The sequence below is a fragment of the Miscanthus floridulus genome, chromosome 2, assembly GCF_019320115.1.
Source record: "Miscanthus floridulus cultivar M001 chromosome 2, ASM1932011v1, whole genome shotgun sequence".
Lineage (NCBI taxonomy): Eukaryota > Viridiplantae > Streptophyta > Magnoliopsida > Poales > Poaceae > Miscanthus > Miscanthus floridulus.
The window spans coordinates 122,021,252-122,047,996 of record NC_089581.1 but is presented as its reverse complement, the minus strand read 5'-3'; the positions used below and the strand labels follow the sequence as shown (position 1 = coordinate 122,047,996).

Sequence of the window (26,745 nt, the reverse complement as noted above, 5' to 3'; positions counted from 1 at the left end):
TCTGCATATTCTGGGCCATCTGCTGAAGCAACTGGGTCTGCATCATCATCAGCTGCTCCATGGTGACTGGGGATGGTGGTGGCAGTTCCTTGCCTCCCTAGTTGTTCCTCCTGGTGTTCACCATCTATAGATGCATCATATAAGTCAGACATGTCCAAGCATATAACTCTTACAAGATACTGGTGTAACAAGAGTAGGTGTAGACAGAGATAAATGTAGGGTATGTAGGAAGATATTTGTTCTGAACTTTTCCAGCAAGTTGGACAACAGCAGTGCTGTAAAACGAGCATATCTCAATCTCCGTTCATCATATGATTGCGTATTTTACCTTTCTAGAAAGCTTATGAAATTCTCTACAACTGTTATTTAGAACACTTTTCCAGATTCTGACGTTTACTTAGTCAAATACAGACGATAATCAGTACTGTTCTGGAATTCTGACAGCACAGAAACCTCAACTTAAAACAGATGTATCTCACAATTTATAATAGGTATTGAGGTGATTCTAGAGCCAAAAGAAAGATGTTGAAGTCTACTTATCTCCATGAAAATTTCATAATCATTGGACATATAGATTATGAGATATGAACTGATAAAGACAGACTGCTCCAAATGATACAGAATGGACAGCATGATAAAATGAAACCCAACTATTTATTCATAATATCCTTAAACCTTAACCTTAACTAAATGACCGTGGACATGCCCACAAGTCATCACAATCATATCAAAGATCCAAATCAAACATTATTCATAATGATAAACATCCAACCATGCAACTAAAACTTGTCCAACCATTAAAAGAAAGAAACTAAATACTCTCTCGTGTAACTACGCGTGCTTATTACATATTTTTAAGACTCTCCTATGGGTATGGGTCGATGTTGGTGCTGGTGCTGGGGTCTCCAAACTCTCCTCTGGTCCTCGGGGGTGACTGAGCGAGTACTCCTGAATCTTCCACATCTGGACCTCCTAGCTGCTGCTTCAGTGTAGCATTCTCATGGGCCAGCTGCATGTAGGCCCTCCCCATAACATCAAGCTCGTCCAGGGTCTGATCCAAGTCGGTGTTGATCTCAGCCAAGCACAACAAGGTAGGCCTCAGCCTCAGGTTCACCTCTCCAAGTGGTGCAGCGATGTTGCACGTAGACTATCCGCTTCGACGATGAGGAAGATAGCGGTCGTCCTCCCAGGCGATGTCATCGAAGTGACGGTCGTGGTTGACCATCAACGCCTGTCGAGCTGCATCCCTGATGATGGCCGCACATGTGAGCCATGTAGTGGTGGCGTGGTGGATGTAGCGCACCCGAGTCCCCTCTCGGATGTACACTTCTGTCTCCTAGAAGCCAGTGTAGTTAGGGTGAGTCCAATGCTCCATCCTGTACTAAACAGTGCCTTCGAGGTGGTAGCGATGCACAAGTGTGAGAAGCCTAGGGTGGTAGTAGCCATCACCCTCCAAGTCATAGTGGATCTCTGCGGTCCATCCCTGAGCCAATAGTGCATTATGATCATCATCACTGTCTTCACCCCCATTTCCACCGTCTCCTCCATCATCACCACCATCTCCACCGTCTCCACCATCACCTCCATCAGCATTAGAAACATCAAAGCCATCTCCATCGTCGGGGTCACCAGCTCCCTCCTGGCCACCTTGTTCATGCTCCTCCTCGGGATCCTCCTCAGACTCCTCTATCTCAATGGGCTCCTCAAACATGGGTCCCTCTTCTATTTCTTCATCCATTGGATCCTCCAGCAAGTCCTCTAGAGGTTCCCCCATGGGCACCTCCACAGGCGGTTCCTCCTCCTGGTTCCTCAGAGCTTCCACCAGATGTGCCGAGACACGCTTGCCCAAAGTGAACCTGGTCCTCCTAGTGGACATCAGGATGGTCCTCTTGCGCAGGGTCTGCTTAGTACGAGCCATCTATAAGAATGAAAAGGTTGAGTATTAGAACAAAATAATTTTTGGCAACAGATAAAGAACAGAATATAAGCAAAAATTTTATAGCAAAGTAAAAGTAGTAAAATAAAGGTAATGAAATCCTAGAAACATCCATTTCTAACTAGGTTGTTCGTCCTACAGTCAGTTATAGCTCTAATACCAATTTATCGCACCCAATTTTACATAGCAAAACCAAGTACTCATATATGTGCGCCCAGGATGTCCAAACACACACATATATCACAAATTGCAATAGTATCATAGTAAAGTACTTATTACATCGCATATCTCATCATAAAGTAAATACAAAGTTTGCTCAAAGGCAATATTATTACAATCACAGCGGAATAACTGGCCCAACTGCCACAGGGACTCCAACTGGTGAACGTCTCCCTAGTAGTCCTGGACATCCTCTGGAAACTCTTCATATCCATTATCTATTACCCATCCGGGATTTTCATTGGATGTAAAGCAAGTGTAAGCTCACCATGCTTAGCAAGTATATCAAAGGGATCTATGAGGCTCAAAAAGGCTTGACACTGTTTGACTGCGGTTCGCAATTTCAGTTGATCAAATTTTAGCATCCTGAATCACTACTTTAATGAATAGTCCCAATTCCCAAGTGGTATTAAAGTATCATCAAGTTTTATCTCAAATCCCAACCAACCATCATCCACAGTAACCACTAATCTCGAAGGATCCAGATCGCTCGTATCTATGAGCATGGCTGTTATAACATGTTAATTATTTCTGCAGAAATTGTACATCTTTACCCACCGAGCCATGATTCCCAATGTCGGGGTTCGCGAGACCCACTACACCTCTTCCTAGGAAGTGTGGCAGAGTTTCAGTATGAAACCCTTAGCTAGTTGCACTAACAGATCGTAGCTATAAAGGAATTGCACGCGTGGCCATCGCAGCACGGTGCACACCCTAACAGAAAAAGGAAAGATACCCTCTTACCCCTTACTAGAGCTATAGACGAGCTAGTACAATCTAGTTAATAGGTTAAAGTCAGAGCCATGTGACACTCGGGGTTGTACGGTCCCTCCTGGGTTGCCGCTTCAGGATTAAGTCCTTATGGAGAGGCACTAGAGTACTCAACCCCGTACTCCAGCCCCCTATCTGTTGCTAAAAAGCTTCATTTTATCACATTGCATATAGTCTTTAATCATGTTTAACAATTACTTCATGTTAAGCGCTACAGCATCTATCCAAAATGCCTACCCAATAATTCTAGGTATCAAGGATATGTGGTACAAGGAATCATCTAGGTAAAGTCCTTAAAGGCATTTCAATTTAAACACATGCATGAATGTAAGTGGTAGTAGTTCATAGGTAACAAGGGGACTTTGGTACACTTGCCTTCCTCAAAGTTGTCCTAGGAGTACTGCTGATCCTGCTGGGGGTCCTCAGTCACCTCAAATGGCTCACCCTCTAATCGTGATCCAATCATCAATCAAGCATCATACCAATCATTACATGCACACAAGATACACTTTCATTAGAACAGTACACCAATAGTGAAAACATAAGTTGAAAAGCTTACAAAACTATTCTACGCATTGCTACGAACACGTGAGCGAAAGAATCACTCAAATCGGACTTAAAATGTGAAAGTTATGCATGAAATAAGATGTAATGGCAATTCTTTAAATAAAACAAACTTAAATTTGAATAAAATCATACGGTAACGTGTTCTTGGACTGCGAGCATTAAATCTGGAAAATACAGGGGCCTAACTGATTAAAAACAGGACTGAAAAATAATTATTTTGAATTAAAATAGACTGCGGGTTGATTCTGATAAAACAAAGGGGCTTTTCTGAAAAATGAGCATAGCTGTCAGCGGTTTGACTGTGGCTGTTGACTGGGCGGCCATGTGGCGGCTTCTGATAAGCGCGGTGCACCACACAGGCATGGGCATGCTGACGTGGGCGCTGACGCAGCCACAGTGGACCGAGTCCACGACGTACGGTAGACCGAACCGGTACCGTCTAATCTAGACCGTCCACGCGAGATCCAACGGCGTAGGGCGAGTGCGGGGCAGCAGGTCATTGAGGAAGAAGGGCATGCCGACGGCGCCATGGCCGGCGTGAACTAGAATCACCGGTACGGCTTTCCAGGGCTCCAAATCGCGAACGGAGGGTACGGGCATGGTCAGGAGCTCACCATGAGTCCGTTGGAGGTGATCTCGGCGTTCGGGGACAGGTCCAGAAGCTTGGTCGATGGCGGTGGGGCTCTGGAGAGAGAAAGAGTAGGCGGTTGAGGTCGAATCCGAGGTTTTCGTGACCAAAATGATGAGACAATGGTACCTTCGGCTGTGGGTGGTCACGGCGGAGCTCCAAGCGGCGTCGGCATCGAGCTTCGAGGCGCGGACGAAGGGTACTATGGCGGCAGCTGCTGGAAACCGAGAACAGGGGATGGGAGAGAAGGCGGGGCTCTGCTTGAGGTTTTATAGTCCAGACGGCGAGCAGGATTAGGAAGGGAAGCGGGTGGATTCGGTCGCTTTCCATAAGTGGCGACGGCGGCGGGATTTCCTTGCCGTGTAGTGCTGACGGCGACCGGAGAAAGGAAAGAGCCGGGCGGTGAAGAAAGAAAGGGCTAAGGAAGAAGAAAGGAAAGAAGGGAGAAGACGCTGATGGGTGGGGACAGGGCACAGTGAGAGAGAGAGCGGATGGCGTGGTGATGAGGGCTGAGCCAGCGGTGTTGTGGGCCGGGGCGCCGAGCTGGGCCGCCGAGTCATGTGCGCGCGGGGGAGGAAAACAAGGCAGGCCGATCAGTGGGTCGGGCAGTAGGCTAGGCCACGCACAGCAGCAGAAAAAGGCTACGGGGGGGGGGGGGAACAGGCCGGTGCAGGATGCTGGGCCGACTCCTGGTGCTGGCCCAAAATGGAAGAAAAATGGATTTTTTTCAAAATCAAATCTATTTCCTCTATTTTCAGTTTTAAGTCAAATTCAAATGTGATTTGAGTTCAACTTCAATTCATCTAACCCTACACTCAATCAAAGCCTTATGCACCGGCATGAATGCAACAAACAAGTTTCTAAACTTATAGTTTATTTTATTTATCCAATATTTAATATTTAGCCTAAGTTAAAAATACCTAGAAAATGTATTAAAGGATAAGAATTTAATTGCTAATTTGTAGTAAGAATTTTGGGTGTTACACAGGTGCGCGCCCTGCTCCACCCCCAGCTGCCCAGCGATGGCCTTGGCAGAGGCCGTCGCTTCTTTAGCCTGGGACCTAAAGGTGTCCCGCTCGCTGGCCACCCGGGTCAGCTCCTCCTCTAGCTCCTTGATCCGTGCCGCCAAAGGGACGGCCTGCTCCTGGGTCATGGTCGCCTCGGCCTTCATATCAGCACAGTGAAGGCGGAGGTCTTCCACCTCTACGCTCTATGCAGACAGAAGCTCATTAGCATTGGTGAGCAGGTCCTTCTGCTGCCGGAGCTGGTCCTAGACGTCCCTCTGCCACCGGAGGAACAACGACTTCTCGAGGGACCAGGCCTCGAGATCCTAGGTAGGCAGAATAAGGGTCAAGTACTGCGAGAAAACTCGGAAAAAGATGACATAGCACCAGGAAAGAAAGCGTGCACTTGGGCAACCCTGGGTAGATCGTCAGCCACAACGGACAGCGCTGTCCGCAGCGACCGCTCCGCCAGCTGGCGAAATTGCTCGAAGGAGCCCCAGCGCCCCCCTCGGCCGTGTCCTCAAGGGCAAACAGAGGCTCCCCCTCAGGGTCATCCTAGCTCCACCATAAGACACGTGGGTGATCCACCCATGGGGCTCAGGTTGTACCCGCACAAGGGCCGAGCTTCCCTCGCCAGAAGTCGGAGCTGGCTGCTCCGCGGTGCTGGCCGCCTCGGCATCTACCACCTCCTTCCCCCAGGAAGTATCGTCGGAGGAGATCGAATGGACCTCCACTTCTTGGGCGCTCTCCTGCAATGGCATTGGGTCTTGGACCGGGGGTGGTACTAAAGCTTGCCACACATCCGTCTCCGCTTCCTGGGCCGCTGGCTTCGCCGCGCCCATGTCGGCCTCCCCCACCTCAGCCTCGGTGGTCCCGGGAGCTTTGACCTCCGCCACCTTAGCCTTGGTGGTCCTAGACACCCCAGCCTCTGCCGCCTCGGCCTTAGAGGTCCTAGGAGCCACGGCCTTGCCCTCGGTAGCCTCAGCGATTGAGGGCGCCTCGACTTCATCTGGCTCGAGGGCCTCAGACTCGCAGGGCGTAGATGCCTCCTCCCCCGCTTGCTTCATGGCCGCCTCGGTAGCCTCTCCTTGGTCGTCTGGCTCCTTCGGGTTGGCCCTGGTCGAGGCCGTGCCATGCTGTATGGTGGCTTGCGCCTCCACCACCCATTGGGCGGTGGAGCTGGTGCTCACCTTGAGTGCCTTATGTGGCGCCAGGGCGGGCGCTTCCGCCTGACGCTTCCGGCTGAAGGCAAAGCACTCACAAGGTCAGCATATGACCAAGGGACGAGCGGGAGATGCTACAAACTCCACTAACAAAACACTTACCTCGAATGGGGACACAACCGCTTCCACATTGCATCCCCCGTCATCTGCAACGGCGGTGGCGATGGCGGTGGCACGGCCTCCATGTCCGCCGGTGCCGACCGGCCCTTGCCAAACTCCGGCACCCCCTCGATCCTCTATGGAGGTGGTTGTGTCACCCCCACCGCTGCCTGCTCCACCTCCATCGTCGAGCCCACTGGGCTAACAGCGCGCTTTCCAAACGCCCATGCCTCGGGCATGTCGGCCTCGGCCCCGCGGTGGGCGATCGCCGGCCCCGAGGCGTCCTCTCCTCCTCCTCCTAGAAACACCGAGATGGTCACCGATGCCCCAGGCGCCATCCCCTTAACGTCAGGGAGATGGTCTAGGGTACCCTGCCCCGCCTTGCTCTCGTCGCCATCGCTTAAGGAATCCAACAACGACAGTGACGGAGACGGCTCCACCGGGAGACCACCGTGCCTCTGCTGCCGGTGATGTTTCTCCAGCTCGTCGTGCTCAAGGTTCTTCCTCTTGTGCCTTTCCTCCTCGGTGTCCTTCCGCTCCTTGTACGCCTAGGCATGCGCCCTGTTCACCGCCCGCCGCTCTACGTCCTCAGGAACGGGCGGCGGGGAGGCTCACACATCCCTCATCCCCTGCAGGAACAACAAACATGAATAAGGGAACAGACCGAAAATGTAAGGAGCAAGGAGGCCTCGGGGGCCACAGTGGCGCATGACTCACCAGAGAGATGTACCCCCACGATGGGTGCTTCGGGAACAGGGTCAGACCACTGCTCCTTAGCCGCCCCTCCACCGTGTCTCTCACCCGACGTAGAATCTCCTCGTTGGAGAGGGCGACGTCGGACAACCAGACGCCATCGATCAGCTCGTCCGGTGTCATCTCGAACAGGCGCTGCCACCGAGCCATCAGTGGCAGCACCCTCCAGCGATGGAAGGCCACCACAACCACAGTCGCCGTAACACCATGGTTGCACAGCCTCTCCAGCGCCTCTAGAAGCGGTCGCAGCTTGGGCTGATCAACCGTCGGGACGCCGTACCTCCACTTCTCTGGCTGGCTCTCCATGACCCACCCGGTATAGGGGGGAAGTCCGCCATCATCATTGCGGAGGTAGAATCAGCTGTTGTACCAGCGATGGTTGGACGACGCGAGCTGGGCCGGGATGTAGAGGAGCTACCGGTCTTGGCGCACTTGGAGAGTGCAGCCATCGGCCCTCATCGCCTTCCACATGCCCATCGTGCCCATTGGTTTGGTGGTGAGCCCCGCTCGAAAGAGGTGGAGCCACAGCTCCCAGTGGGGGGCAATGTCCAGGTACCCCTCATAGACGGCGACGAAGATGGCTGCCTATGCAATGGAGTTGGGGTTGAAGTTATGGAGCTCCACACCATAGTAATGCGGGAGCGCCCGCATGAACTGGTCCGCCGGCAGGCCGAGACCGCGCTCGTGGAGGCCACAAAGCTCACGATGTAGCCATCACGTGGCCTTGGCTCTGGCTCGCCCCTCGGAGCAATCCACTCTAGTCTATTGGGGTCGGTAACCGGGCAGAGGAGGTCGTCGTCGACAAGCGACTGCAGCATCGCCGTGGACACGTTGGATGGACCCCAAGGATCCGCCTGAACGACAACAGCACTGTCGGCCATGGATGCGGTGGAGAATGCGGCTACGGTGGTAAGGTGAGCTCTCTCCATCCCTCTCTCTCTCTCTTCCTCCCCCTTCTCTCTTCTTCTCCCCGACGCTCTCTGTTCTAAGCAACCGCTCGAGGGCAGAAAGGTCGAACGTATGCAGGCAAGGTAAGGAGGGGAGGGGCAAGGCTCATCACGCATTTATGAGGGAAGGGGGCAAAATGGATGGGCGATGAAACCAGGGAAGTTATCCTCAGATTTGGCGCAGTTAATCCAGATCCAATTAAACCGCCCACGCGTCCACCTTTTCCTTATTAATCGCACACACAGTAACATCCCATCCGTAGACATCGCGTCACATCCGACCATAGCGACGGTAGGCGCCGTTCCATCTCCCTGAGAAATCGCCTCAAAAGGCGCGCCCACCGTTATCAGCCGATGGGAGGGGAATATCCCCCACCCGATTCCTTTTAGACTAAGGAACTGGGCACCGAGCCCGTTACGGTCTAGGGGTTCGAAGGCTGGGCCCCCAGGGTCTCGACAGCCACCCTAGGACAATAGAGTCAGGGATGACTATGGGTGAGCCCATACATGGCCGAGGCCTGAGCAAGCGATTGCTTGGGATGCCCTAAGTCGTGTCCGAGACCAGCAAGGAGGTCTCTGAATGGGATCCCACTGTAGGGAGGCACCGAGCCCCTAGGGCCAATCGAATGGCCCTGGGATCCACTAGAGAAGTCATCTAGTACTTTTGGAGTGCATCTCTAGACCACCAGCCGACCCCTATCGAATGGGGCACGGGCCTCCACTTGGACTTACCCGATAACAGCTCACCAGAGGTGTCACTGCTCGCACCCACCGAGGGTAGCCTAGCATACTCCACCCCTCCTTCTGAACGAAAAGGATGCATGAGGGCCACACAAAAAAGACAGGGAAACTCCTGATCGCCCTCTTACTCTGCGTAGAGGCTCGGGGGCTCTTCCTGCATACACGCCGAGGCCCAGCAACCCGAACTCGCACTTGGGGGCTCGGCAAAACGTGATAAAGGGCACCGAGCCCGTTACGATCCAGGTGTTCGAAGGCTGGGCCCCCGAGGGTCTCGACAGCCGTCCCAGGACAAACAGAGTCAGGGATGACTATGGGCAAGCCCGTACATGGCCGAGGCCCAAGCAAGCGATTGCTTGGGATGCCCTAAGTCGTGTCTGAGACCAGCAGGGAGGTCTTTGAATGGGATCCCACCGTAGGGAGGCACCGAGCCCCCAGGGCCAATCGAGCAGCCCTGGGACCCACTAGACAAGCCCTTTGGTACCTTTGGAGTGCGTCTCTGGACCACCAGCCGACCCCTATCGAATGGGGCATGAGCCACCACTCGGACTTACCTGATAACAGCTCACCGGAGGTGTCACTGCTCGCGCCCACCGAGGGTAGCCTAGCATACTCCACCCCTCCTTCCAAACGAAAAGGATGCATGAGGACCGCACAAAAAAGACAGGGAAACTCCTAATCACCCTCTTGCTCTGTGCAGAGGCTCGGGGGCTCTTCCTACAACCAAGCCGAGACCCAGCGACCCGAACTCGCACTTAGGGGTTCGGCAAACGCGATAAAACCCCTCGCTCAACACGAGAAAAGCCACTGGAGGAATAAATCCACTCCTCCAAGGCCTCAGGGGCTACACCCGGTGGGTGCGCTCACGTGCACCGACTGAGGCCTCGAGTACGAAACACCATCTCGCCAGGAGCTGCCACAAGCCAAGTCTTGTCAAAACCTTAGGGAGAGCGCTCACACTCTCCCCGAGGCTCGGGGGCTACTATCGGGTACCATAAAAAGGGGTCCCCTAAGCAAGAACCGAAAAAATCGCTTAGACCCTATAAAAATCAAAGCCAAGAGACAACTACAGGCAAACCCCCACCTTATCCGAGGCTTGGCTGGACCGCTCGGCCCACCTCGAACAGTATCCCGACTCAACCGAAGAGGGCTCGGCCCAAAATGAAACCATAAGGCCTCAGACGAGGTACCGATTCTCTGCCTCGCTCGAGGCCCCACCCGTAAGGCCTCAGATGAGGTGCCGATTCTCTGCCTTGCTCAAGGCCCAGCACGAAAGGCCTCGGACAAGGTACTGATTTTCTGCCTCGCTCGAGGCCCCGCTCGTAAGGCCTTGGACGAGGTGCCAATTCTTCTCCTCGCTCGAGACCCTGCACGTAAGGCCTCGGACGAGGTACTGATTCTCCGCCTCGCTCGAGGCTGGCTCGGCAGCTACCCCAACATCGCTGCCTCGACCGGGATGTCACGTCCAACTAATGTGACCAACCACTCCTGCAACGTCAGCCGAACGACAGCTCAACACAGCGGAGTGACCGACGAGATGGGAGTCGTGTCAATGCCATGTCGTTCGGGACAGGACGGGGCAGGGGTTACCGGCCGCTGTGCTCGGCACTATGCCCACGACTGACACCTATGCGGCACTGTGCTTCCTAACCCCACCTGCTCCAAGGACGGTGCAGCGTGGAGAGTCAAGTCTGGGTCCCTATAGCCTCGGAATCAGCGTACAGGACCAACTGCTCCCTCTGAGCCTCGGCTATCCACTTCGGGGTCTCAGTAGCCTCTGGATTTGCGCCCGCCGAGCCCCCCACAATGGTTTAGCCTCTGCACCAACAGGGCCTCAGCTCTCTACGTTGTCAACATACAGCGATCGTCACGTCGTTCACAGTATGCGCCATGCCCTGCATCAAGCTATCATAGGAGCTCCCACGTCGCACAGGATCGGGCGTGATCAGCACATCGCTCCAGTGCATCAAGGACAAGACCGCTCCATCGACCATACCACCATAGTGACGAGCTACAGGGCTCGGCATACTGCCTCCGCTCATGAACCGCCATGTAGCGAACACATGTATCACTCCTGTCCCCCCCTTCAACTATAAAAGGGAGTGACCAGGGCTGTTTCTAGACACGCACAGACGGAGACATCGCTCAGATACACACACACGTGCAAGCAACGCACAATGCTCTATAACACACACTTCCTCACTGCAAGAGATCAACATCTCAAGCAACCCATGCCGCTCCACGCAGAGACCTGGGACTAGCTCCCTCTCTCGCCCTGCTTGTAAACCCCTACTACAAGCACCTCAGTGCAAGGAATACAAGATCGCTCTCTCAGACTAGACGTAGGGCACCTATTGCCTGAACTAGTATAAACCTTGTGTCTCTTTGCATCACCATCCAAGATTAGGGGCACACAGTACACTTTCACTAGCCAGTTGAGGGTCCATCGGTCCAAAACACCGACAACGTACGTTCGAAAGTTGGAAGTGAATGGAGGGTCAAGTACTGACCGGGCGCTGGCTTCGGTGTGACCGGACGCTGGCGTAGAGTACGGTCAGTTAATTTGGTCAAAGTGAAGTCATCTGGAAGTGACCGGACGCTGAGAGGTCAAGTGACCGAACGCTGAGGGCTAGCGTCCGGTCGACTCCAGTAAGTTTCTAGAGTGGGAAAATCTCGACCGGACGTGTCCGATCAGTGCTGACTAGACGCTAGCTAGCGTCCGGTCACACTTTAAACACTGGAGTTTGGGGTGAACTGACCGACGCATCCGGTCAACATGACCAGAGCGTCCGGTCACCCCGTAGAGGCACATAATGGTTTATTTTTTAGCCCATGTTATAAATACTTCCTCCATTCATGTGGGGGGGTACTTTTGCTCATTTCAACAGCTGAGAAACATCTTTAAGAGTGCCAAGAAGAGTAAGGTCCTAGTGAGGTGATTGAGATTTGAGAATCCCAAAGAGAGCCCTCATTAGTGAGATCAAGAGTAGCAAAGTGTGCATCCACCCTTCTCATTAGGCTTGTTGTGGTCAAGTGAGAGTTCGTGCTTGTTAATCTTGGTGATCGCCATCACCTAGATGGCTTGGTGGTGATTGGGAGCTTGGTGATCATCCAGTGGAGCTTGCGGATAACCCAACTCAAGTTGTGAGCGGTTGTGGGTGATTCACCGCGACGGAGTGTCGAAGAATCAACCCATAGAGAGCACTTGATCCTTGCGCGGATCAAGGGGGAGCTACACCCTTGTGCGGGTGCTCCAACGAGGACTAGTGGGGAGTGGTGACTCTCCGATACCTCGGCGAAACATCACCGTGTTCCTCCTTCTCTCTTTACTTTGAGCATTTACTTTGTGCAATTCAATACTTGTCTTTACATTCATAGAATTACCATGCTAGAGTAGGATTGGAACTTAGGTTGCAAGACTTTTTGTGTGATAGAACATTAGAAACACTTTCTAGGCACAAGGGGTTAATTGGGCTAACAATAGGATTTAATTATTGCAAAGAAATATAGAATTAGCCCAATTCACCCCCCCCCTCCTCTTGGGCATCTTGATACTTTCAACACTCCAGGCACCGACGCTCTTGATCACAAGGGTAAGGGTAAGACTAGGAGGCAGTGAGGGTTTGTGGTAGAGTTTGTGGTAGATGTTATTATGTACTATTATGGACTTTGTGAACTTTCATTATGAACTATTGTGGACTGTATGGACTATTATTATGGACTATGAACAGTACTATAATTATGGACTGTGTGGACTATTAATATGCTCATGTATATGGTTTGAGATGAATGTGGCATATATTTGTATGTTTGAACATGTTGTATTGAGCTTAAATATTCATGTCATATTTGTGTATGGATTGCATCAAAAAATAGGGGAAATTATGCCAAAATTTTTTGCCTAAAGTACATTTATGCAGTACACCAATACCATCTAGCCTTTATAGTGATTTATCATGTCACCATTGAATAGGTTTTTCAGTGTCCTTGGAAATAGTGATTGAAGTCTGAATTCAAATAGGCTTTTCAGTCATGGAATCTAGGCTCTCCAGTGTCCTTCGATGTAGGCTTTTTAGTGATTCTGAGTAGACTTTCTAGGATCATTTATAGCACAATACAACGGCTAGCAAACCTACCTTCGCCTATATATATATGTGTTCCAGGATGCATTGCTAACCAAAAGCAAAACCAAACTAGTATTTGGTTTTGTTGGAGTAGGAATGTCTGAAGGGTCATCTAGAGGAAAGGGTTTTGGGAGTGGGAGAGGAAAGGGGGGATGAAGGGAACTCCCATTGCGTGGGAGGGGTCTCTTGGGCCTGATTTCTTTGAGGAACTAGTGTATCAATTCCCCCCTGAGAGCAAGAGTGATTTCACCAAAGAGTGCCCTCTCAGAGGATACGATAACCGGAAGGAAGATTGGCCAAAATGCATGCATGGTGAGGACTGCTTAGTGTAGATGTTCACCGAGGGGATCGACAGAGGTCGTTGCTTCTTCAAATGCCCACGAGCATGAGTAATTGCTATTACATTTTATTTGTTAAATATGTTTCTCGAATACCCTTACAACTCATAAAACATACTTATTGTAGTCTTCTGAGTCCGAAGAAAACTATGGGTTCACTAGGTGGGTCGATCCTTGACCAATTTATCTGCATCAGCAGTACATCTACTACCTACAGGACTGTATCTTTGATCTACAATGGGAAGTTAGCAGCGGTTACAAGGAAGACAAAGATGATGACAACAATAATGGTGCAGGTTCATAGGATGCACTCTGCAATGATCCATATTGCACCTGCCCTAATCACAAGAACAAGGGGCCTCCGCCGTTACTCCTGCCACCACCAACAACAACAATGGGAGGCTACTTTGGAGAAGGTGCAACATAATTTGCTATGTGGCCACAGTACTAGGACGACCCTATCTTATTCACATGGCACATCTATGTGTTTGTTGTTTGGTTTAATTACCTAAGGCATGTTAGGTTTAGTTGAAGGAACTATGTATCCTTGTTTGGTACATGTTCTCACATGCCATTTCGTGTGTGTGTTGTTCGCTTCAATTACCTAAGGCATGTTAGGTTTAGTTTAGGACCTCTGTACCCTAGTTTGGTACATGTTCTCACATGCCATTTCATGTGTTGTGCGTGTTGAATTATATAATGGCCTACTTCATTAGGATTTATTTGCAGTACTTGATCTCATTTCACTACGTCTGCAATATTAAACTGAATATTATGACCACAGATAATGAAAACAACAACATAATGAAAATTCTAATACTATGACACATTAAACAACACAATAATACTAGAAATACATGCCGACAAACTAAATAACGCAGTACATGACCTAAGTATGCCCATACTTAAAGTGTATTACATGACAACAAAATGAAAAGTCCAAAGTAGACAACATTGTTCATGAATAAACCATAGAACTAGCAAGTCATCGAGACTACTGAGTGCAACAAGACCACTTTCCCTTCCTCAGGGCATCAGGAATCTCCTCCATCGCTGCTTTTGCTCTACGTGCACGCTCAAGCTTCTTCTCCCTCTCCTCCCTATACGAAGCAACACGCCTCCTCTTCCTTGTGCTCCTTTTCTACAGCCTCCTCTCTGCATCTCTTCTCCATCATCTCCTTCTCCTCTGCCCCCCCCACCACAACAGTTTCTGTATCCATTCTTTGTCTTCAGGCTTGATCTCAGTGTCGATCCACTACTCAAAATCACAGAGCAGTGGAGGGGTCTAAAACAAATGCAATTGTTACAAAACAAAAAAATCATGCAAGATTTCATATGACACAAAATAATTATTACACAATATCAATTCCTCACCATCTTGTTAATGCGGCGCTGACGAAGTGTAGGCTCAAACGCAAAATTGGAACACATCCAATACCTCTACCCATACGTGTCCTCTTCATCAGACTTGGCTACCTTGCAAGGATCACCGCAAAAGCACATGGGCACTGGAACACCACTAGGCAGAGGCAATGGGCCGAAGGCATTTCCGGTCATTCGGCCATAACTACAATTTAACCAATTTTGTTCTAAGAACCGAAAGCAATTAACATTAAATCGTAAACCTAGGGTTTCCCATTTGATCCACAACAATGAACCCATAATATAACAACATGCGCTGAGGTTACCTTAGTTTGCTAGTTTTTCCATGCCTTGCCATCCTACGGTTATATAATACAAATATTAAAAATTGCATGAAACCCTAAGTAATGAAGATTTTTAGGTTGAAAAATTCGACTAATATATACTGAATCGATGCAAAAAAACTAAGAGGGAAGCGAGGATACCTTGCTCTTGAAAATCTATGGATCAAATCAAAGTTTCCAAGGTCCAATATACCAATTCTGAGGTAGGGTGAAGTGGGGAGAGCAAAAACCCGAGAGGGAGGAGAAAGTAGAGGAAGAAGCCTTAGCCAGGAAGATTGGACGGCGGGTTAAAACACCACGTTGGCGCCATAGATCTTGGCACCAAGCTTGGCGCCAATGACCTCGGCGACAAGGTGGCTGCCATGTGACCACCATGTCTACGTCGACGCCAACGTGGCCGAGGAAGCTTGAGGCCAATTACTATGGCACCGAGACGTGTAATCTCGGCGCCAATTACTACGGCGTCGAACTGAGGGTCTAGATTTTGAAAGCATACCTCCAGGGGCATATTTGTGACAAACTTCCAAGAAAGGGCCAAAAAACAAAAAATTTGGCCACCTGCTATCGTGCACCGCTCGTCTAAATGAGATGTCACCACGCTGTCGCTCCTCTAGGCAGGCTGCCATCATACACTGCTCCTCCCTACCACTTCGTCGCTGTGGATGAAGAAGAGGAAAGAAAAGAGATTTTTTTATCAACTGACATGTGAGTCCTATGTATATAGGAGGGGTGAAGATTTCTCAATCTGTTGGAGCACATCTTCCACATAGCTTAGAATGTTAGTTTTTCAGTCCCCTTTTAACCTGATATAGGGGACTAAGTTTTCTCAATCTAGTAGATAGAGTTGCTCTTAGAAATTCAAAACCATTGTATAATCCTAGGTGAGTGAGTTCAACTATTAAACTACCAAATATGACCGAGAAACATGAATCAAAATCGTTTACCTTGCTCAAGTGCAAGGGATCTTTTCCCCAGAAAAACACCATCTTGCCCGGTGTGAGTTTCTTGAATGGACGCGACGATAGTGTCGAAGAAGACGGCTGCAGGGATCCCTGACCCCCATGGATGGCGCCGACACGGCTGGTACACCTAGGGTACACACGGTGGGCCAAGTAGGCCACGATGGTGGGCTCTGCAGTGCGAGCGCCATTGATGCAAGGCATGCGACAAGGACATGGCGCACTAGGGGTCTTGAGGATCATGAAGCTCCACATCGATCCGAATGTGCTTAGGTAAACCCTCCCATGAACAGTTGTGGTGCCTGCTAGTAGGGGGTTAGACGGCCCGCGTCCGCCATGTGAGCCTAGAACACCTCCTAGTACGCTTCAATGAAGGAGGAAAATGGCAGACGTGCCAGGTCCGCCAAGAGATTGGTCTAGAGCGGCGGCCCGAAGGGCTAGTGGTAGAGGCACTTGAATTCCTCCTAGTCGAGGGCGCCGACATCCTACTCAAGGACATAGTACCACTGTTGGGCTATGCCTGTCATGTGGAAGTCGGCGAGCCAAACTCTATCGACCGCGCGTGTCTGCTAAGCGTAGAAAAATTGCTCGCATCGATTGATCCAGCCCAACGGGTCATCTTTGCCATCGTAGGCTGGGAACGAAAGCTTGTGGTAGCATGGAACACCATCGCCCGCCAACTCCTATGGGTCTTTGGGAAGTGGCGGGGGCATGTGTATGGCTACGGAGGGTGGAGGGTGGGGGATATGCACCACCTACGAGAAGGTTAGCACCGGTGATGGTGAGTGCGGAAAGGACATCTAAGTGATTGACATGGGCAGCGAGGAAACCACTGGCTAGGTGGCCGTCGGTAGGGTAGCCGGCGGTTGGGTGACCGCCGGCTGGGTGGTAAAGGCCTCTAAAATGACAGGACCAGTGGTCGGGAGCGCCGGAGCGCCCCCGTATCCTGGCATGCTGAAGAGAATGAGCGGCGGAATGGAGGTGGCCGGGCGGTTCTCGACGTCAACGACGTGGGTGGCGAGCTCACCCATCTAGCGTTGCAAAGCCATAGATGGCTGCGGTGAGTGTGGTGAGTGCGTCGTTTGGGACTTGTGTGAGCAAAGGCTGGGAAATGGTGAGCGGCGCAGTGGTGATCACGGGAGCAGATGAGATCGGAGGTGGCGCGGCGGCGGCGGTGGTGGGGGTGGAAACGACGGCGGCGGCGGAAGTGTTGGCACCTGACATTGATACCAAATTGTTGGAGCTAGGGTTGTTGCGTAGGGGATAGGAGTGGGACGTCAGAGGGCGAGGCTTGTAACCCCGACGGCAAGGCTGCGACGCCGTGCTCGGTGTCGGAGAGACGCAAACAAGAGCGAGAGAGTTAACTCAATCTCTGGCTAATCTTCATTAAGTAAAAGTGTTCAATACTTATACACCGATCCTAACAAACCTTAGTTAACCTTAAGGGATAACAATCAAAGGGAACCCACACTCCTAAACCATCGAATCCTGATAACTAACACGCATGCGCTGAAGAGCGTCTAGGTTCATCGAGCTGTCGCTGGTGATCGCGCGCTGCCGCGCCGTGCCGTGGCCCACCGTTCAGCCATGGCTCCTCTTGCAGCGCTGGTAGACGTTCCTCACCATAACAGATGCCCTTCTACCGAATTGATGGCCTATTCTTGGCTACTAATTAGTCAAACTAGAAACCCACTTATGCAAAGTTACCTAGTAGAGGACTAATCTAGGAATTGCCCGGTGCTGATATGGCAGATTGTGCCTTCTATGGTTACTGATCATGAAACTTTTGTGTTGTTGTTATATTAGGACTTAAGATCACTATTTTCTACATACTATGTTTTTTTTACCTTGGCACTATATTAATGATGATATTGGTCAGACAAACGAGTAGCATTGCATGATGAATACAAAGTACAGACAACCAAAACCAAGCAGGTTAGTAAGATTCGCAGCATGCCTAGTTCAGCTTAAATTTCATCTCCTAAACCAAAATATGTTTTAAGCTAAGACCTAACCGCTGCGAGAGCACTTCTCTTGCGTCTTAATCAGCCATTACCTGCCTCAATGTTTTATACTGCTTATAACTGGGGGTTCGTTCCTACAATCCAGAATCTGCAGAGCAGTGCATGTTTTTACAACTTAATAAAACGTAGGTAAGCAAGCAGAGGGCTTCCTGAAGAAGAAACTCCTAAAATCTCCTACAACTAAAAAGAATAAAGTATGGATATTTTTTGGTGCGACATTTGTTTTGATTCGTCCGTCTGCCCACGCCTACGATCCCACGACATCTTCCGCATGCTGCGTCCTTTGGTGCGAAGAAAACACGGAAAGTCTTGACCCTAATTTGCATACGCTACAAATATGGAAAGTCTTGACCATGATTTGCATGCGCTACAAACACGGAAAGTCTTGACCCTAATTGCGTCAAACAAGGAAAGCGATCACCCACGTCTCACGCTCGATCATACCGCCCTCGTGCCACAAATATGAAATTCTTGACCCTGATTTGCATGTGCTACAAACACAGAAGACCATCGTCGCTCGTCACTGCACGATCGAACACGTCTTCTTGGTAGGACTCAAGCGCGTCACTAGTCGCTGCACGGAGACGATCGTCGCACGCCCCATTCCTCAAGCCCCTGCACGATCGAGCCGCCCCTACTTCTTCCTCGTCGTGTAGTGGAGAAGCAACAGCAATGGATCATCCACCATCTGCCTACCAGTGGATGCACCTGTGGCTACATCATCGATCGCCGCAAGGTCGCCGCAAGATTACCTCCCTGTGCGATCTCCCTTCCCCGTGCGATCCTCCCTCCACGACCTGCTCCATCGTCTGTTCTGTGCGCCCGCGCCGTCATCCTCTACTTGCGCCACGTACACTGCCGCCTCCACGATGTCGTGCCATCGTCCTCGCCATTCGCCCGCATCGTGCACCTAGAAACACCGCCGCCTCCATGATGTCCGTGCCGTAGTCCTCGCCGTTCGCCCACGCCATGCACCCGAGCCGTCGTCCTCGGCTACCGCGCCGCTACCTCGACGCCACCGGAGTCGTGCACCCGAGCCGTCGTCTTCGCATATGTAGACCGATTGACATCGCCCGTCCTTCATCGCTCGCCGTTCATGATGTTACACAACCATAGTTCATGATGCTGCAGACGTTCTTGTTATATAGTTAATCATCTATTTTTTCGATATTGTGTGCCTGCACATTGGATGCCATTGTTTTTTAGCATAGTTAGCCCTTTGTCTATACCAATCTTATTTCAAGTAGCTCGAGCCTTATTTATTTATTAATAGTCTCAATTCATGAGCTTGGTGTACCAATATTAGATACTTTACTGGTAAAATATATTAGATATTTTTCTCTTGTCAACTTTTTTTATGGCCACTGAATTTTTGGCTTGCTAATTTTTTTATTACACTGGATGGTATTCAGATGTTTGGCATCAGGCCTTTATACCTCTAGACCTCGCTCGCTGAATTGGTGTTCCCGTAACAGCAACACCAAGTCAGGTCACAAAGTTATCTCTGCACTACAAAATGTCTGTGGATTGATCTTTGTTTATTTTTGAACAATCTGATGTAGGCAGGCAAGAAAAAGAATGATGATTTCTCACTAAAGTTAAACCTTGAAAAAGAGGGATTTCTCACTGAACTTGCCCTGAATTGTTGCAATTTATTGCCATGGCTTACATTTGTAAACTCTAGAGGACTAGTGTCCGTGCTAACGCTACGGCTTCATTTTAGGGATGTACATGGAAACAACCAAACAACAATTTTTTTCTAGAGTTCAACTTTCACACAATTGTATATGAGCATGTATATACAATCCAGGAAACACTTACACGTAACAAGGCATAATAAAATTATTTCTCGCATTAACCATATAATTTACAATCTGCCTAAGTCCTTAAACATATCTTGGAGATCTTCATGGCCACTTCATGCAAACTTCATCCCAAATAATCAAAGATGTCGTACCAAGCTTCTTAAAGTAGATATAGCTTCTTAAAGTAACTCTATAATTCACTTTTGATAAATGAAAGAAAAAATTGTATTTGATCTTTTTTAAAATTAAATAGTAGCTATAGTCGTAAATATATATGCGCAACCGCGATGGATATTTATCTGGTTGTTCCTTGGTTTCTCCCTCTCTCCCATCCCGTTTTTCTTTCTTCAGATGATTTTCGGGTATTAGAAAGCTAACTAATAAAAATTATTGGACAAAAGAAAAAAAAGCATTTCTTCTTGGCATAATCAACTAATTTATCAAGTAAGTTTTAAGTACTCCATCTGTTTTATATTGTAAGTCGTTTCAGCTTTTCTAGATACATACTCCATCCATTCCAAATTATAAGTCGCTTTGACTTTTTTGGTCCATCAATTTTGCTATGTGTCTAGATATATTATTATAGCTAGATGCATAACAAAATTGATGTACCAAAAAAATCAAAGGGACTTATAATTTGGAATGGAGGAAGTAGTTTTTACTATATATATAGACATAATGTATATTTAGGTGCATAGCAAAAGCTATATATCTAAAAATTAGAACAAAACTAATTGTCTCTAGCTTGTGTGTTCTATTTCATAATGGCCTTTTATTTTCATAATCACGTGTCAAGTAGGTTCGTTTATTTTGTAAACTCGGTCGGGGCGTGTAGTGTGTTACTTTTGTAACACAGTGGTCTAACTCCTCTCTTAGGAGGATGAAACCGGATATTTCTTCTATTTTTTTTAAATAGAGAAAACCAAATGTGCTAAACCTCTTCATCGATCTCCTCTCTGTGGGCCTGGACTATAAGTGACCCATTTTGCTTCCTTGTACAGGGTGCCGCCGTTGGTATTTTATGAGAAGAAAGGGGTAGACCTTTCCAGGTTTAGCCATGCTGCAGACGCTCCACTGTTTCTACTGACGCGTGGGGTCACCAAACCAGGTCCCACGTGTTCTTAACAGAAACATGCGAGTGGGTATGTTGGCAGGTTTGTCGCCATTCCTTATGGACGCAATACCAGAACGGCAAGGAGAGTTTTGGAAGGGACGCGCCAGATGGGGCGGGCTCGGCGTGGGTTTTTCCATTATAATGACAATTCTAGAAATTGCCTTGATCGGAGTCATGGATCCCTCCTTCCTATTTGCCTTGATTGACTTCCATATTTGCCTTGATTGACTTCCATTCGTTTCCATTTTACCATAGCCTATGGGATGTGTGAGGCTTGCGTTGAAGCCTAGGTGGGGGAGATCCAAATAACGCTGGCCATCGAATCAAGTTGAAGCCTGTGAGAAAGGATTAGGAGCCATAGATTTTAATGATACGGTAATTCTAGGTACAATTTTGTTGGTGCATAATGGTTGTAGTCTCTCAGTGGAGACTTTTTTTGGGAGACTTAGTATAGTTTTGATTGGTCCCTTATAGTAGAGATAATCATGTGCCAAGTCGGTTCGTTTATTTTGTAAACTCGGTCAGGGCGTGTAGTGTGTTACTTTTGTAACACAGTGGTCTAACTCCTCTCTTTGGAGGATGAAACCGGATATTTCTTCTATTTTTTTAAATAGGCAAAACCAAATGTGCTAAACCTCTTCATCGATCTCCTCTCTGTGGGCCCGGACTGTAAGTGACCTGTTTTGCTTCCTTGTCCAGGGTGCCGCCGTTGGTATTTTATGAGAAGAAAGGGGTAGACCTTTTCAGGTTTAGCCACGCTGCAGACGCTCCACTGCTCCTACTAACATGTGGGGTCACCAAATTAGGTCCCACGTGTTCTTGACAGAAACATGCGAGTGGGTATGTTGGCAGGTCTGTCGCCATTCCTTATTGGCATAATACCAGAACGGCACAGAGAGTTTTAGAAGGGGCACGTCAGATGGGACTGGGCTTGGCGTGGGTTTTTCTATTATAATGACAATTCTAGAAATTGCCTTGATCGGAGTCACGAATCCCTCCTTCCTATTTGCCTTGATTGACTTCCATATTTGTCTTGATTGACTTCCATATTTGCCTTGATTGACTTCCATTGGTTTCCATTTTACCGTAGCATGTGGGATGTGTGAGGCGTGCGTTGAAGCCTGGATGGGGGAGATCCAAATAACGCTGGCCATCGGATCAAATTGAAGCCTGTGAGAAAGGATTAGAAGCCATAAATTTTAATGATACGGTAATTCTGGGTACAATTTCGTTGGTGCATAATGGTTGTAGTCTCTCAGCGGGGGACTTTTTTTGGGAGACTTAGGGCCTGTTTGGTTCATCTAGTAGCTACTAAATTTAGTAGCTTTTAGTCACTTTAGTAACTTTTTAACCAAACGCTATGACTAAAAGCTACTAAAAGGGCTTTAGTCCTCTCTAGTAACTCTGGAGTTACTAAAAGTGACTAAACCGTTTAGTAGCTACTAAAGTTTAGTAGCTCGAACCAAACACCCCCTTAGTATAGTTTTGATTGGTTCCTTATAGTAGAGATGAGTTAATGATTGGCATTGATACACTTATGCTTGATGCAGAGCACAATCAGCTACCATGTTATTAAGCTTAATATAATGATATTGTAACTAAGGTAACTTTTTATGTCTTGGCATGGCCATGTTGAGTCCAGGTTATAAATATGAAGCTCAGATAATTTTACTGGCAAAAAATAAAAAGATGACAAGCAGTTCAGTTTTTTGGTTATACATATAAAGCTTAGATAATTTTACTGGCAAAAACAGGAAGATGACAACTAGTTCAGTTTTCTAAGAATGTGACAATTCACAGACATTGTTTTCTTAAAAAAATCATGGTCCTCTTTCTTCAATTGGATTAGTGATGATGTCAAAAAAGTTAAAAACCAACAATGTCTCTCCATCACATGTTTTCTTAAAAAAACACAGTGAATAGTCAACAAAAATGTGGCGGGCATTGCTTATTTGTTAATTATCTGAGTCAACAAAAATTTAGAAAGGTCTATATAGTAGAGTCGGTGAGCTTGCGACGCCGTGCTCTTCGTGACCATGTTAATTTTATGAACTTTGCTTTTTGGATTGATGTCATTTTAATATGGGTATTTAATTTCACAGTATTATTATCTTATTGTGCGATCTGTGTATTTTTAATATAAAAATTTAGTTGTCCCATAACAACGCACAGGCACACTATATATCCCGCATTTTTTAGAACGTTTATCAAGGTTGGTCATCCTGTTTATGTACTGCAATCACTATCTTCTCAAGCTTTAGCCAGATTCATGGCTATACATTTATGCAAAAATTGCTCCACAAGAAATGAACAAACGTATGTATATCCAACAGACATCGTACTAATTTAGATGTATGTGGTTGTTTGTCTAGACTTGCTCCTGCTCTCATGAAATGAACTTTGCTTTTTGGCACTAAGTATGCCTTTGTCTGATTATTTATTCAGTTAATGAGTGTACATTTGTCTATCATAGGTTATTATTATTTTTAGTTAATGAGTGTACATTTGTCTATCATAGGTTTGCTCAAAAGAAATAAAAAAGATCTTGTTCTCATGTTCACTTGAATGGTTGAGCTGATGTTTAGTTTAACAAATACCGTACTTGATAAACCGTTGTGGTCGACAGATCCTCAACACCAAGCTACAAAGTGTTTTCTTTGCTAGAGTCCTACTCACCATCTTTGCACAAGACACATAATTTGGCTAGGTACCTCACATATCTCTCTTTTTTATTTGCATGCAGGCAGGGATGGAAAAAATATTGATTGTTTTAGTTTCGCATGGAGATAGGAAAAGATGCAGCTTGAGATGAAGGCATCAGGCGTTCCCAATCTAGGTGACCGTGAGTGACGTGCGTATAGTCTTTAAGTCATGATTTTGTTTCTTTTTATTTTTTCAATTTAGCTTGATTTGTTTTGTTGATTATGTTAATGATACTGTGTGCATTCATTTATTCATTGCTTGGGTGCTCTACGGAGGTCGCGTTCTGCTGGGTTGGAGTCGACAGCGTATGGACACTGCTCAACACCAAACTAGAGTTCTCCGTGGGGTCTATCGTCCACTGCCAAGACAAGTTCTTGGCGATCGATTGCACTGGAAAAATCTCCATCTGCAGCAGCAACACCGTCGGCGCTACTCCAACCGCGACGCTGCTGCCATCGCTATCGCCACCTACGGGGCTCTGCCACCGTAGCTACCTGGAATCAAACGGTAAGCTGCACATTGTGTGTGCCATGGTGAGCATGTTCCACGAGACACAGAGCTTCACCTACAGCAGCGCGATCTACAAGTGCAACCTCCACGATCGTACGCCAGAGTGGTCTAGGGTGAGGGACATCGATGATCAGACACTGTTCGTGTCTAAAAATTTCAATGAAAGCTTCAGTGGAACAAGTGTATCCAAGTACAAGAGAACAAAATCTACATGTCTGAGCTATTGTATGGGGATCCATACGACTTAGTCCATCGATTGGAGATCGTTGATATTGCTACCGACGCATCCAAAGTGAAGCCCATCCAGAAAAAGATGCCAGGTTCTGAGGCTCTAGGTTGGATTCGACTCAATCTCTGAAAGGGAGATACGTTGATGTTCTTCAAAGGTTTATTACTTCAAATACTCATATTAGGGCAAGCATGGTTGGGATGTTTTTTTGCTTCTGCACACAAGCAGTGACTAAAAGAATTCGATATATGCCACATTTAGTTATTACTATTAGTTCGCGAACTGAGTTAATTCAAATAAAACCTTAACTGACATACATTATATGTACGAATGTAGCCAGTTCTCTCCTTTTATATTCAACTAGGTAGCGTGCCCGTGCGTTGCTACGAGATAACTAAATCTTTTATACTAAAAACACACGGATCGCACGATAAGATAACAATACTGTTAAATTAAATACCGATGTTAAAGTGACATTTAATTCAAAAAGCAAAGTTCATGAAATTAATAGTCACGGAGAGCACGGCGTCGTAGGCTCACAAACTCTACTGTATAGACTTTTTCATGATATGGCTAAGATAATATTTTATATCGGCAGAAAGAATTCTTCGATATCTATTTCTTTCATGCGTCAATAAATCCATGAATAAGTTTCACTGCATCTCCATATAATCCTATACACATAGGTTCGAGTATATATGTAAATATTAGTGCAGGTCACATGGATAATATTGCGTGTCTTAAAAAATCTCTCATAAAATTTTAAAACAAAGTATGTTATACTTATTATATAAATATGTATGGTTTTAGGACTATTCCACACAGACATATATTATAGAATAAGGTATCCACTTGAGTGTCTATTCTAAGATGTTGAATTAGGTGTTGTAATTATTAATTTCGATATATTTTTTAGGTCAAGGCAACCAATAGTGACACTTTTCTTAGTGGTGCATAATTTTATGGTGCACCTTTTGATTATCTGAATAAGGACAAGTTAGCACTACAAAGGCTCAAAAAAGCTGCTGAGAAGGCCAAGGTTGAGTTTTCCTCCACTATGCATACTAAAACCTATGTCCCCGTTTATCATTGCCGATGCTTTTGATGCAAAGCAATTCAACATTACCATGATCAGATATAAGTTTGAGTCTCTTGTGAGCAATCTCATAGAGGGACTCCCATACTTTATGTGATCTGCCTCAAGGATATTGGCAGGTCGATGGACCCATGTTGGAATATCGCACTAAAAAGTATCCACGTTTTGTCCACGATTTATTTTCCATGAATACATGCGGGTACTATGATAACACTAAGTACACCAAATGAAAGATTAGAGAGAATTTGCATTGCCTCCAGAAGGATTTATTTATTAAGTTCTTTGGACTCTACAGGTAGTTTTGAAATATCTATTTGCATGTCTTAGCTCGTATCCTAATTCAAAATTTTGTAGTTTAATTAGAATATTTAGGTGATTGTATATATATAATATTCAATACAAGAATAATTTATGCATGATCTTCTTGAAAGATTTCTACAGTGTAAAGACATCTTCGTTTTTCATGCATGCCCGTGCTAACGCTATGGTAAAAACAAAAGGACAATATATTAATTAAAAAATAAAAACAAAATTCACGCTCAAAGTCAAAGAGATAAATTGTGGATGCTTGAATTTTGTCATCCATTATCTACCGGCGTGCCTATAAAATAGACTAAATAAACAATTAAACATAGATAGAAAACTAAATTAATGAAAAGATTATTGCAAGACATCAATCATCTCATAGCTTCGGACAATATCGTAAAGCTACTAAAAACTGTAACTGTGCCCTCACCTCAAACATTGTCCAGATAAATGGATTACAATGAAAGAAATGGATATCGAAGATTTCTTCCTACCAATATAAAACATTATCTTAGCCGCATCACGGAAAGGTCTATAAATTAGAGTTTGTAAGCATGCGACGTCGCGCACTCCGTGACTGTATTAAATTCATAAACTTTGCTTTTTGGATTAAATATCACTTTAACGTTGGTATTTAATTTTTATAGTGTTGTTATCTTATCGTGTGATCCGTGTGTTTTTAGTATAAATTGTTAGTTATCCCGTAGCAACGCACGGACACACTGCCTAGTAGAAAATCTAAAAAGCCTAACTAGTAGCAACCAAAATTGGAGGCTAAGTTCTCAGTCTCCGTCACCAGCACAACTGTACAAGTATACAGGACGATACCTTGAAACGGCAGATGGGCGTGTCTACCCCGACCAGGAAAGCCGGGACCCCGCTGAAATCGACGAGATCAAAGTAGTGGCCATCATGTCCAACCTGCGAGCGCAAATATTTTTCTCTC

The 26,745-nt window shown here is 47.1% G+C and overlaps 1 protein-coding gene across 1 annotated transcript in view; it reads right to left on the bottom strand.

The window, feature by feature from the left end:
• LOC136536973 (uncharacterized) overlaps positions 1-6,533 on the bottom strand; it is a 28,440-nt gene extending 21,907 nt beyond the window's left edge. The window contains exons 1-2 of the mRNA XM_066529092.1: positions 6,451-6,533; positions 5,734-6,367 (exon numbers count right to left, since the gene is read on the bottom strand). Coding sequence (XP_066385189.1) covers positions 5,734-6,367; positions 6,451-6,533 — 717 coding nt within the window. The remainder of the gene's footprint in view (positions 1-5,733; positions 6,368-6,450) is intronic.
• Between the last annotated feature and the right edge of the window lie 20,212 nt (positions 6,534-26,745).